This window comes from Frankliniella occidentalis, unplaced genomic scaffold (genome assembly GCF_000697945.3).
Source record: "Frankliniella occidentalis isolate FOCC.00 unplaced genomic scaffold, Focc_3.1 Scaffold12, whole genome shotgun sequence".
NCBI classification, from domain to species: Eukaryota; Metazoa; Arthropoda; class Insecta; order Thysanoptera; family Thripidae; genus Frankliniella; species Frankliniella occidentalis.
In genome coordinates, this window is record NW_026267142.1 from 1,284,911 (window position 1) to 1,297,249 (window position 12,339).

The 12,339-nt window shown below is 39.8% G+C and overlaps 4 protein-coding genes across 12 annotated transcripts in view; 2 read left to right on the forward strand and 2 right to left on the reverse strand.

Annotated features, from left to right (window-relative positions):
- LOC113213353 (dentin sialophosphoprotein-like) overlaps nucleotides 1–2,947 on the reverse strand; it is a 13,564-nt gene extending 10,617 nt beyond the window's left edge. Inside the window, exon 1 of the mRNA XM_026432398.2 lies at nucleotides 2,711–2,947. The gene's annotated coding sequence lies outside the window, so the exon portion shown is untranslated. The remainder of the gene's footprint in view (nucleotides 1–2,710) is intronic.
- LOC113213357 (probable small nuclear ribonucleoprotein Sm D2) overlaps nucleotides 1–4,372 on the forward strand; it is a 214,078-nt gene extending 209,706 nt beyond the window's left edge. Inside the window, exons 1-4 of one of the 2 annotated variants that reach the window (XM_026432402.2) lie at nucleotides 3,312–3,478; nucleotides 3,630–3,747; nucleotides 3,835–3,969; nucleotides 4,041–4,372. In XM_026432402.2, the coding sequence (XP_026288187.1) occupies nucleotides 3,474–3,478; nucleotides 3,630–3,747; nucleotides 3,835–3,969; nucleotides 4,041–4,142 (360 nt within the window). In that variant the 5' untranslated portion in view covers nucleotides 3,312–3,473 and the 3' untranslated portion in view covers nucleotides 4,143–4,372. Of the gene's footprint in view, nucleotides 1–3,311; nucleotides 3,479–3,629; nucleotides 3,748–3,834; nucleotides 3,970–4,040 lie in introns of those variants that run through there. The other variant, XM_052263542.1, reaches the window with a different exon arrangement.
- Nucleotides 4,362–6,208, reverse strand: LOC113213356 (proteasome subunit alpha type-6). The gene is made up of 7 exons (XM_026432400.2): nucleotides 6,040–6,208; nucleotides 5,466–5,560; nucleotides 5,245–5,326; nucleotides 5,013–5,168; nucleotides 4,739–4,917; nucleotides 4,566–4,660; nucleotides 4,362–4,493 (listed from the first exon to the last, which is right to left on the reverse strand). Exons 1-7 carry the CDS (start codon nucleotides 6,113–6,115, stop codon nucleotides 4,436–4,438), a joined length of 741 nt encoding a protein of 246 aa, XP_026288185.1. The 5' UTR covers nucleotides 6,116–6,208; the 3' UTR covers nucleotides 4,362–4,435.
- A 179-nt stretch (nucleotides 6,209–6,387) lies between these two features.
- The window catches only part of LOC113213352 (protein unc-79 homolog), a 28,238-nt gene continuing 22,286 nt past the window's right edge, over nucleotides 6,388–12,339 (forward strand). For 7 of the 8 annotated variants that reach the window (XM_052263511.1, XM_052263513.1, XM_052263514.1 and 4 more), the window contains exons 1-11: nucleotides 6,388–6,669; nucleotides 7,113–7,232; nucleotides 7,355–7,522; nucleotides 7,605–7,775; nucleotides 7,863–7,952; nucleotides 8,035–8,220; nucleotides 8,296–8,528; nucleotides 8,640–8,854; nucleotides 8,951–9,237; nucleotides 9,338–9,479; nucleotides 9,570–9,746. In XM_052263511.1, the coding sequence (XP_052119471.1) occupies nucleotides 6,639–6,669; nucleotides 7,113–7,232; nucleotides 7,355–7,522; nucleotides 7,605–7,775; nucleotides 7,863–7,952; nucleotides 8,035–8,220; nucleotides 8,296–8,528; nucleotides 8,640–8,854; nucleotides 8,951–9,237; nucleotides 9,338–9,479; nucleotides 9,570–9,746 (1,820 nt within the window). In that variant the 5' untranslated portion in view covers nucleotides 6,388–6,638. The remainder of the gene's footprint in view (nucleotides 6,670–7,112; nucleotides 7,233–7,354; nucleotides 7,523–7,604; nucleotides 7,776–7,862; nucleotides 7,953–8,034; nucleotides 8,221–8,295; nucleotides 8,529–8,639; nucleotides 8,855–8,950; nucleotides 9,238–9,337; nucleotides 9,480–9,569; nucleotides 9,747–12,339) is intronic. The other variant, XM_052263516.1, reaches the window with a different exon arrangement.

Consider the following 12,339-nt stretch of genomic DNA (forward strand, 5'->3'; position numbering starts at 1 on the left):
CATCTCCCCCCACCCCCCGCTCGACTGCCTCTTGCTGCTTCTGCTGACGTCCCAACATTACCCCCTCTCCCCCCCCTACCTGGACGCCCGCTCCGCAGCGCCACCCCCCGCTCGACTGCCTCTGCTGACGTCCCAAGATTACCCCCTCTTCCCCCCTACCTGGACGCCCGCTCCGCAGCGCTACCCCCTGCCCCAGCGACTCTAGTCCGGCGGCGGTGGAGGGGGCAGCCGCCTCGCCCCGCCACCGCTCCCTGGCCACAGCGCCTGCAAGCCAGCGCGTATGCAACCCAACGTACTGGAACGTCTTAGCCTGGACACCCGGTACCCTGGCATTGTTCGGCACATCAAGCTGCTCGTCAATGAGGATTCGGCAACGCAAGATCACTCTGACGATCGTCGTGGTACATGGTGCACCAATGAGCATAATGATATATGAAGTTTACATATTTTTACAAGAAATTTGTCATTTTGAAGCGAATACCTTAATGAACTTATTTTGACGAACGATTTATTAATTTTACAAATGTATCCGTACGGAAAATTAAAACTCATTTCTTTGTCATCGCGACAGTATTTTTCTTTAACAACGTGCACTCCTGGCTCTGCCCGGCTCTGCCCTCACCAAACAGCTGACATTGGGTTGGCGCTGCGCTGCGCCGCCCACTGGCTGCCCGCCTGAGAGGTGGGCATTCCCGTCGCGCACCCATGACCGGCCGGCTGGCCCACCCAGCACGGCGCTCCACAGCATAGACCTCCTTGCGCAACCCAGATGATTATTTAATTAATTTCTTTATCCCCGCGACCATTTTAGGTGAATAACTTCCTGCCCACGCCAGCCAAGATAACAACTATTTGAGATTATATTACGAATGTTGGAAACCATTTATGTCATTCACTTGCAAACACTACTAAGAAGTGTGTGTCTGGCACGGCACACACTAGGAAGTGTGGCACACGTTTGGAAATGTGTACTTGCCATAGCGCTACGCTATGTGGCGCGTACACACTAAGAAGTGTGTACCACGCATGTACACACTTCTTAGTGTGCTTTCAAGTAGACACAAGGAAAAGTGTACTATGTGCACACTTGAGGTTTACGGTATGCAACTTGAGTTAAACACCATGTAATGTTTAAAATCATATAACTTGCACACGTTGGTGTTAGAATTATGCACACTTGTTTTACCAGTGTAGTGGTTTTTGTTTTTGTTTTTTTCGATAAAAAAAATACGTTGAAAATGACAAGCTATACAGACACAAAAGAAGGAAGGAGGTGTCAAATCGTAAAATGACACTGGTGAAACAAGTGTGCAAAATTTGCTCACCAACTTGTGCAAGTTATGATTTTGCACATCACATGGTGTTAAATTCAAGTTGCACACTTGCGTGGTGCAAATTTTAGACGTTTTTCAAACGTTTAAATTTTGCAGCCTAGACTTGTATGGAACTCATATGAAGCTCGCCAGCTAAAGGTGTGAAAGTTCACATTTAGTGCCTTTGGTAAGGCACTAAAGGTAGGGATTCGTACCTTTGTTTTTCCAGTGCGGGGGCCGCATTAGCCAGTCCAGTGACTTGTAAGAAAAATGCTGAACTGAATGACCCATCTACCAGTCTTCGTATAGAGTAGTTCTGCATTCGCTAAATGTAGACACACCGGCACGCAAAGGAAATCGAAACAATCGCTGGCCCTTCTTTGTCGCCCTCATAAACGGCCTGGTTACGCTCATTACGAGGGTCGAACCCCCGGCCTAGAGTTGCCGAAGACACCCGCGCCTGCTTCGCCGGCCTCCGCTCTCCCCATGAAAAGATGTTGGCAGGTCTAGCCAGGGGTCGGGCGGGGGCCGGGGGCAGGGCTCCACGCATCGTAATGACGGTTACAATGGGGCCTCGGGTTTAGAGGGATGTCGGTGTGTCTACATTTAGCGAATGAACTATACATGGCTATACGCCCGGTGCGGGAGCGCGAGTGCGAGAGAGAGCTCCCACCTGTGTGCGGCCTGCTCTCTGAGCCCCTGACACTAAAGCCAACATTGTAAAGAATTGATGCTGCACTTCAAAAATAACTTCAAGACTATACTTCCCCGGCCTTTCTCTTACAATTTATTATAAAATTGAACTGTACAGTCATATTTATTGTGTTTGTAATGTACAGTTTTAAATAAATTTCTTGACAGTGCCAATGCGGAAAATATATGCAATTGGATTAATAATGTTTGGATGCTTCATTTCCCATCTCTTACACCCTAAAAGTAAGACCAAGGCAAAGAAATAAAACCCACCCTTTACGCCACCCTGACCATGTCGCAGTACAGTTTATTTGTTTGTTTTTTTAAAAAAGATTAACAACAATTGATAATGGTAGATAAAAGTTAACGAACGAGTCTGTTCTTGCGCGCTCCTATTCCAGACATGATTGTTGCATAGGCAAGACGCAGTACCGCAAACGAGGTCAGCAACAAAATAAAAGTGGGGGGTGAAGGGTGGAAGGGGAGATGGAAGAGGTAGGCGGAAGGGTGGCTGGAAAGCAAGTTTTGCTACTTTATTTAGCGTCTATTATGAACGGAAAACCTACGCAATGATCATTAACATTCACTTTCAAGTCTTTCGGCAGACGGCAGTAAGCTCTCGAGTCTATTGTACTCGACAGAGAGTAAATCTGACAGTTATATGGCACTTACAAACATTGCCCTAACCTCTCATTATGACTCACCAGATTAGTTTCTTCCTCAACTTCTTTCCGACTCCCCTTTCAAAACGTTCTGAGCACTGAAAACCACCAAGCACTCACACAAATCGTACCAGGGTATTGTGACAATGCACGGGACATGTTGTTCCATTAAATAAATGTCTGCTGTCAAGCAACAGGGCGCTTCATCAAAAGTTTGGCCACTACTACCGCAACCGCAACATTCCGCATCGCCAACACGCAGAGAAAAAAAGTTTATCTAAAATATAATAATAAAAACTACATTAACAAAATATATTAAAAGCAAATAAATCTTTGAAACAAATTTACGCAAAAAAAAAGAATATATACATTTAAGCTGAATGCCAGCGCAGCATCTTCGCAAAGAAAAATATCCAGATTCAGTTTTGAATGTTGGATACTCAACTGATAGATTAAATGATTGCTTCTTACTTAATTAACAACATGATTTGTTGTTTATCCTGCAACTACTTTCTCTGAAGCCTAACAAGATTTTGACAAATTTTGAGACACAAAAATTGTAAATTTTGTCCGTAGTAACTAACTTTTGATGTGGGCAGTACGGACCTTGCACAGACGCCTTCTAAGGCTTCGAGCGCGAGAAAGGATAGAAGAAGACAGAAGAAAAGAAGAAGAGATTTCGGCGTTGTCCAAACGAATAACATTGAGTATTGAAGTGCCGCTCTGTGTTCAACAGCTTCAATACTTGATATTACGCGTTTCCGTGAAGATTGTATAGTTGACCTGATACTCACAAGCATTCCGAATGGCGTAAGTGTTTCTTCCTCACAATTTGACGATACCCTCGTTGTTTGTGTGGGACTCTGCGTCGCCTAACCTCGCGTGTGTACCGGGCGGCACGCAGATTTGTAAACTAAAACTAGTGGCCACTAACTAAAACATCTCGCTTTTTGTGCAATAGGTCCGTGTCCAAGCCCAAGTCAGAAATGACGCCCGAGGAACTCGCAAAATTAGAAGAAGAAGAATTCAATACTGGTCCTTTGTCAGTGCTAACGCAGTCTGTCAAAAATAATACTCAGGTATGCTATTAATTAACTTCACTATTTGTGTATTTTGCACCATGACTTCTGGTATGCATCTATCAGTCATACTCTTACTCCTACCAGGTATTGATAAATTGTCGCAATAATAAGAAATTACTAGGAAGAGTTAAAGCTTTTGATCGTCATTGTAATATGGTTCTGGAGAATGTGAAAGAAATGTGGACCGAGCAACCCCGAGCAGGAAAAGGAAAGAAAAAGGTATTGTGTGGTGTGGTATGTTTTATGAACTGTGTCCATTGCGTTTGCTAATTGTTATCTATCGTCTACAGGGTAAACCCGTCAATAAGGATCGTTTTATATCTAAAATGTTCTTGCGAGGGGATTCTGTTATTTTAGTGCTGAGGAATCCACTTGCAGCCAGTGCTAAGTAAATTTTCTACCTTTTACAACTTTCTTTCCCAATGTATCTCAAGTTTTTCTGCCTACCAGTTTGAAGTTTTATGTTAACATACAAAACGTGTATTAATCAATTTCATTGTGGCAATGTACAAATTTGTCCTGATCTATTGTCTGATTTTTTTAAGTTATCAACCATAGACCTTTTGTTTCACATAGCAATATATAAAAATGAGGAAAATGAAATAAACATATTTCAAATGTGGCTTTAATGGTACTAATTATTTTATAAAATAAACATGAGAATAAAGCACCATGGTTCTTCCTTTCATTCTTTTTCAGATATAGCAGTCAAATGTTTGTCAATTTCTTCTTCAGACAGCACCCTGCAGGAATACATAATTATTTAATATCAAACAATAAAGTAGGAGTAAGAATATAGAAAGTTAGGTCCTTACGTAAACTTCGAATCCTCTTTAGAAACAACTCCTACTTCAATCTCAGATGCCTTGAAGTCAACAGACAGAACTGAAGAAAGGCATGATATTGCCATCTAGTGGTGTTGAGAGACCAAGAAGAATGTTAAAAGCAGCTTGATAATTTTAAGACAAGAGGAGGTAAGTAATAGTACCTGAACAGCTTCGTCATGACTGTAGTCCTGACGTTTTTTGAATTTTTTCTCCAGGAAAGAATTTGCTTCAGTCTGCTTGGAGCCAACACTTATGGCACGGTATGCACAAAAATAACCTGCAGGGTCAGCCTTGTACACACAAGGACCATTTTGCTCATCATAAGCAACCAGCATCATGCCTGAAGAGGAAGAGAAACAGAAATAACGATTTAATCACAGAAAAAAAAGAAAGGATATATGTTTATGATAAAGCTGTAAAATCTTTAACACATACTGCATCCAAGAGGTCTCATCTCTGCATTTTGTGTGTATACTTGGGAGATGTCAGCAATTCTCCTGCAGAGGACGTCAACAGGCATATCATAGCCATATGTGTACTTCCAATTAGCAGCTTCATAGCGGGCTCGCTGAACTTGAGACTTACTGTCAGCTGAAAATTTTAACTTATTCAGAGATGTTTTTTTTTTTAATTTATACTAACAGACAAAACTTTTCACTGTACTCACCAATGAGACCAGTCATAACACAACCAATGCTGTCAGTAAGTTTGTACAAATGGGTAACAGTTAAAGGGTCCAACAACTTATCCTGGAAATAAAAATTCAATTATTTTAAAACAGGCCAATAGCAGACAGAAAGTACAACAAAAAGTAAATAAATCAGCAAAAATCGTATACCCGAACTTAAATATTATGAATGAAATCATCAAAGTATTCAAAAGACTTACAGGAACTTTCTTCTGAGTTGCTACGACTGCCGTATCCACTCCCTTCAAGGCAACAGAGGTCAATCCACCTTGATTAATGGCTTTGAATGCATATTCTGTCAAAACAAAGAAATATGACAGTCAGATGCAAAATGTCAAATATGCATGTCATGCTAATGAGACCACAATTAAATTCTCGTGAGAAGATATTGATGTTTTTAGACCTACTACTGACTAACGGAATACTTCATCACACAACGAGCCCAAATTTCATAATCTAAGGGAAATGGAAAATTAAAGAGAGACAGCTCCTAACCTAACCTCCCAGAGTCCCTGACTAGGAAGTTTCGAGGAGAAAAGGGACCAAACAAAATATGACTAAAACAAAAATGACAAGAACAACGTTTTCCTTCCCAAACCACAACAGGTGTATCGTAAGTGGTAGTATAATTTAGGCTAGGTTGAAATTAAAATATGCTTAGTCAACGAGCCGGGCTCATGACGGAAGGGAATGCATCTACAATAACCGGTAGCATTTCATGGCGGTTGAATTAATTTTGAAAAAATTACTGTTATTAAAGAGTCTTGTACATACCAACTTGATACAGTCGTCCTTCAGGAGAGAAAATAGTGATGTGCCTATCAAACCCGGCACTGCTTCCTCGGGACATTTTCGATCAGGCCTGAGACGCTAGTGTCACAACGGCCACCACAACCCTACTTTTGTGAATTGAACTAAACTTCTGCACCACAAACCACGGCCACCTGAAAGCTAAAAGACCGAAAGGCCGGAAAGAAGAAAGAAAAGAATAACTAGGTGCAATAATCCTGTGATCGGTTTCTTTTTAGACACGGAAATTTAAAGATTCAGTTCATTATTCAACTATTGGACTTCAAAAGCTAGCAACCTGACTTTACACTTCCAAATCGAAAGCGCTTCCCCGAACCCTCAGTGGGTTCTCTTTTTTACTTGCAGATCACTACATTCGGATTCAAATATTCCCGCGTGTTATCCACGAACATCCGTTTCCTTTCCTGGTTTCTAGCAGAAGACGAAGACCTGAAGTGGGGACATAGGAGGATCTGTGTTCCACACTACTTAAAAAATGTTTTTCTTCAAGTATTTAATGAGGCCCAACTCTTTTTTATATTGTAATTTAATACTTTATTTTTTAACCTGACACCCTCTTGAAGATGGGCACCATGGGGACTCGAGCAGCTGCCTGTAAGTGGAAGAAAAAGTATTCTGGTGACCTGATTGCCTACCCCCCAGGCGTTTCGTTCTGATACTTTTACTTTATTTTTGTATTTTCATTTGGAATCGTTTTTGATGAATGAAAAAAGTCTCAAACCACGTATATTCGATCATTGGAGGACACATTTTGATGTGTGTTGGTGCCGTTGTTACTCGCTGAACTTGAAGACTTAACCTCTTCATCCCCCCCCCTCCCCTCCTCCCTCTGTTCTATCAATATGAGATGTCAATACTGCTTCTACAAGAAATTCAATTAGCAATTTCTCTTCGTTTTTGTTTGATGTAAACTTACTTTTTTTAAATGAAAGTTATCTTTTAGAGGGGGAGACTTGCATTTCCACTCATTCCAACTTATCTGAAAAACAATCTTTTAGAAGTTTGGTCAATTGTAAATTTTAATTTGTTTATTTCAGTCACTGTAAAGGTGAGAGGTCTTCATGACTTCCACTTTCGTCTTCTGCATGGTATATTGCCTTTACCATCAGGACATGATGGAGCTGCTGTTCTCAAGTACTTCTCTCAGACCTTACTAAGTAAGTCCATTTTCCCTTCTGTACAGAATATGGAAATTACCTACTAGTTTGGAGCAGAACATTGCTGTAGACTTGGCAATAATTAAGCAAAATCTGAACAAATTTCGCCTTATGTTTCACAGCTGTTTTGCGTGACGTCAAAGCTAAAGAGTCGCCTCTAGAAATGGTGAAAGTCCCTGAAAGTGATGCCAAACGTATGGCTCTTTATCCCAATCTGGACTACAGAGGGCTTTACAATGCCATAGTACAACTTGTAGATAGTGCTTCTGCTATTCAATATGGAGTGCAGGGTTTGTACTTCTGATCATACTTCATTTTATTTTTTATGACAAAAATGTATGACTTGTAATCCTTGTACTTGTATTCCTTCAGAGTTTGGCCGAGCATTGCTACAGTGTTTGGGATGCTTGTTACCATTTATAGAAAATGACATGATAGATACACTTCCTTATTTAACTGCTTCTACTATTGCTGTCCTTCCTTCCTCTCTTCACCAAGAAATAGTGAACCAATTATGCTATTATGTTTTCCCCTTCACACTAAGTAAGCAAGATTGATATCTATGTGAATCACTTTTTACTTAACTAATGAACAATAATAACTTTGAAAATTGTTTTTTTTTTCCCCCAGCCAGGAAAACAACTGAAGGGCAGGAGACTTATGCATCACACTCAGTTGCAGCAATTCTTATGCTTGTTTTCCAATATGCTGAAAGCACAGGTATGGAAATGAATACCTTGCAACAAATGTCCTTCCCCTTCATCAACTTTTTGACCAATCTCAGTTTTATTCTGTTATTTAGCTCAACACAGTCAACTTATGGAATGTTTGATGTCAATGAAATCAGACTTGGCTCGCGATGTCTTATGTGTTATTGCCCATGGTTCAACTGCAGCTCGTGCTTCTGCTGCAAAGCTTCTTTTTCATTACTGGCCATCATTTAATACTGCTCTAGTTGATCGAAAAAGTTTCCCCAACAAGTTTGTCAGTAAGTATTATTTTGACTGTGTAATTAACAGTTCCAGAGGTTTTTACTCATACATTTCTTTACTTTATTTTCTAGCTGATTGGCCTCCATTTACCTGCCAAAGGGATCAATGCCCCAATGCAGGGAATGCAGAAGCTGCAAAAGTATGCTATGATCATGACATCTCTATCATGTTTGCCAATGAAAGGCCTCCTCCTCTGTACCTGTGTATTGAGTGTGCCAACGATATTCATAGCAAACATGAAGATAAAATGTTTCTGGATATTTTGCATCCAATGCAGCAAGTTTCTGTCACCTGTGAGAGCAAAGTAAGTCTTTCTGTCTCAATAGTGGTTAATCTATCTACTACTACCCCTCAATACATATTTTGTAAACATTGATGATCATTAAACACTGATTTATTTATTTTTCTCTTCCAGAGTTGCCGATCAAGTGATAAGGCAGTAGTTTCTGTATGCTTCTCGGCTGACTGTATCAACTACAATGGCAACCACCCAATTCGATTTTGTAGACAGTGCCATGATAACCGTCACAATAATCGAAGAGGAGTAGACCATATTGTGCATTCTAGTTTAAAGCAAGCTTGGGATATGGATGAAGCAATGCAAAGTTATCTTGTGGAATCAATTGTTAAGTAAGGATCTTGTTCAAATTTTCTTAAGTTTGTTGTACTAATTTTAAGAACTTAACTCCTTGAATTGTAGTGGTTAATCTTACTTTTCTATTACAGCCTTTTAAGAGAGGCTCAGTGGCATGGTTTAGAGGTGCGCCCCGGAGGTTTGACTTCAGAGTTTACAAGCACCGCAATAAGTAGTATAGCAAGTAGTAGTGATCCTCCATTACTTATTGTGGAAGATGAGCTTGCCCAAGATGAACGTCAGCTTCTGGGACGGTATGGAGTCTGGCTTCTTGTTGGCCTCTGCACTCCAAATGCTGAATCAACACCTACCCATACACTGGGGCGGCTCCTTGCCATGCTTTTTCATTGGTTCCATATTACTGCATACTCCTTTGATGGTGTGTACACAATATCTTTTTGTTTCAATCATTCTTTTATCCATCACAATCCATTAAAGAACTCTAACTAAATGCCAAATACTTCTTCTGTTTTCTTTAGATCAAGCTGAAAACACTTTAGAGGGATTGAAAACAGACTTTGTTTGTGTTTGGCTTAAAGAAATTTGCAAATCTCACTTTAATGTGCTTGTGTCATGCCTTCTTCCTCATCCTCCTGACTACTCCCGAGTTGGTGGCCACTGGTGAGTTCTATTGCAAATTTAATCGGCCTGATCTTGATAATACTGTTGTACATAGTTTGTTTTCCTTCACTCCTCATTACTTTGTTTCAGGGACACAATGTCATCAAGAACTTGCCATCTTAAAGATGGTCTAAACCGTCTATTTTGTCTAGTTCCTTATGAAGTTGTTTCTCCAGAAATATGGGACCATGTCATGCCTCATTGGATGGAATCAATAGCCAGTGATGTTCCTCCTAAAGAATTACATGTTTTAAAAATTCTATTGAGGTAAGAATGCACAAATAGTAGATTGCTTTTCAATGTTCAGCAAAGATTTACATATTTTTCTTTAACAGAGGTATTCATTATGATATTTATTATGGAACGGGAACTGAGCAATGCAAATTAAGATATAAGAATGTAATAACTATGTATTAGTTTAATATGGGTTGGTGCAGGTAGACACAGATGCATCAAAAATCTGATTGTAAAGTTCAAATTTACCTATTTAGCAGAAGCAGTGAAATTCTATGTTATGACAAGGATGGGGGCAGTGAAATTTCAATTGGAAGTCAATGTCTTTTAAAGTTATCCAAATACTTAAATTTTTCCACCCATCTTGTGCCTTTGAACAATTCAGCTTTTCTGATTCAATTTTTTGTGCTACTTCACATGTTTGTTTTATCGTAGCTGCCATTATGTTTCTGATTAAGATTCTCATTTTTAAAATTATTTTTTTAACTGTAGCTTTTGTCAAGTGATGCATGATGCATTGGTGGATGATTGCCATGCTGAGTTCTTTTGCAGCCATATGGCCAGCCAGGCTTAGATAGTTTGCATATTTGTGTGTATACAGTACTTAGCAATTGTGTTCCTAGGGCATGAGAATGTGGCCATGCTGATAATGTTGCATGTATGCAAGTGGCAGACACTAAGCAAACAGACCTTCTCTCATAAGTTTTTCAGATTTTTTTTGATTTTTTACAATTAAAGCGTGTGTTGCGCTTGCGGTGGGTGTTTTTTGCTTGGAAATCATTTCACATGGAAGCATAAATTGATTAGGAATTGTGGTAGAATTCTGAAATTTTGCTAAATAAAATGGTGTGCTTGTCAGTTATTACTTTATGTGTTTAGGAGGAAAGAAACAAAACAAGCAACATTCTTGCATAATTTTTCATATTTTTCTTGATGCTATATTTTTAACAATGTTGTCAATCCAAATTTTCACTTTTAATGAAGGAAAAACTTAGATAAGCTTCTGCACTGAACAGAAAGAACACTCTTGGACACATTTAGACGACACTTCACGTGTGATAGTAATCAATCACAGCACTGCCAATTCAAGTTTGAGATCAGCAGGCCTTTAAATGTTCTTATCTGGGAGAGAGTTTATTTACCTAATGTAGTGGATGTTTAGCGTAAACCACAGTATTGGTGAATTGATGACCCTTATTGCTGTGGTATTACCACTGATAGCAGTGATTTCTACATGAATAATTTGCTGGATGTTTTTTCGCCTGTTTGTTGAGGCTATTTATCTTGCATTTAATTTTGTTGTCTGTTGGCCGTTTAGTGTTCTGTGTGCGTGTGCTCCCCAGTTGAAAGCATTGCATGTAAGTATGGAGATTTAATGTAAATCCTGAGCCAAGTGAAGACTTTTTCTTTTTCATTCCACCCGTTTTTGGAACCTTTGCTTTAGTTCCTCCCTTCTAAATAATACCCACACTGCTAGGCCTTTTTATAAAGAGGAATTTTTAAGGTAACTTATAGAGGCCACTAGGGGGACGCCCCGTTTGTCCGACAAGTTATTTGTCCGACAGTCGTATCTAAGCAAATAAATTAAATAAGTGAGGTATTACAACAACAGGGAAAGGGCTCGTTTCACTTGTCCGACAGCTGGAGTTGCGTTTCAAACTTGAATAGATACTAGAAAAAGTAGTTGCTGCAGTAGGGTTCAGTTTCTGGAACTACAATAAGTTGTAACAGTAAGTAGGAGTTATTACAATAACTTAGAGTTATTCAAATAACTTTTGCTGGCGCGCCCGGCGCCGTTTCCGGTAGGCCTTTCGGCTATACTCGGCTCAGCGCTCGGGCAGAAGCTCGGGCCTCGGGCCGGGCCATGGCTCGGCCTCCCGGAAACGGCGCCGGGCGCGCCAGCGAAAGTTATTTGAATAACTCTAAGTTATTGTAATAACTCCTACTTACTGTTACAACTTATTGTAGTTCCAGAAACTGAACCCTACTGCAGCAACTACTTTTTCTAGTATCTATTCAAGTTTGAAACGCAACTCCAGCTGTCGGACAAGTGAAACGAGCCCTTTCCCTGTTGTTGTAATACCTCACTTATTTAATTTATTTGCTTAGATACGACTGTCGGACAAATAACTTGTCGGACAAACGGGGCATTCTCGCCACTAGCCCAACTTAATGTTCTCACAGTTGAATTAAAAAATTAACAGTCTTTGAAGTATGGAAGTAGAATTGAAAATTGACACAACAAATTTTAAGTTGTTAAAATTGTTTTAAATTAATGCGTATCTGTTAACATGTTTTCTCTGCTATCATTTTGTTTGGTGAGTCTGTATACTCCAATCTCAATTAATTAATATATTGCACTCTTTGCTTGGAGTAGCTGTTAAGTGAGCATATCATGGTACAAAAGGCCTACAGTATGTCCTGCTGTGTTTCTGTTTCATAACCCTCCCTACTTGTCATTCTTACCCTTTGGAAAATTGTTCATTTTCCCAGCAGCAAGATTATTCTAAAATATTACTTGCCTTTGAGACACTAGGGTACAATACGATTATTATGTTCCATCCATAACCTTTCAACTTATTTCAAATTTTTTTAAAGGACGTTATCAATCCATTTATTTGCATTA

What these genes read in the sequence shown, in the direction of transcription:
- LOC113213356 (XM_026432400.2), bottom strand. Translation starts at nt 6,115, where the DNA reads ATGTCCCGAGGAAGCAGTGCCGGGTTTGATAGGCACATCACTATTTTC. An exon ending in GTCATGACGAAGCTGTTCAG is followed by an intron (nt 4,661 to 4,738) that starts GTACTATTACTT and finishes CAACACCACTAG; the next exon opens with ATGGCAATATCATGCCTTTC. An exon ending in AAAGAGGATTCGAAGTTTAC is followed by an intron (nt 4,494 to 4,565) that starts GTAAGGACCTAA and finishes GTATTCCTGCAG; the next exon opens with GGTGCTGTCTGAAGAAGAAA.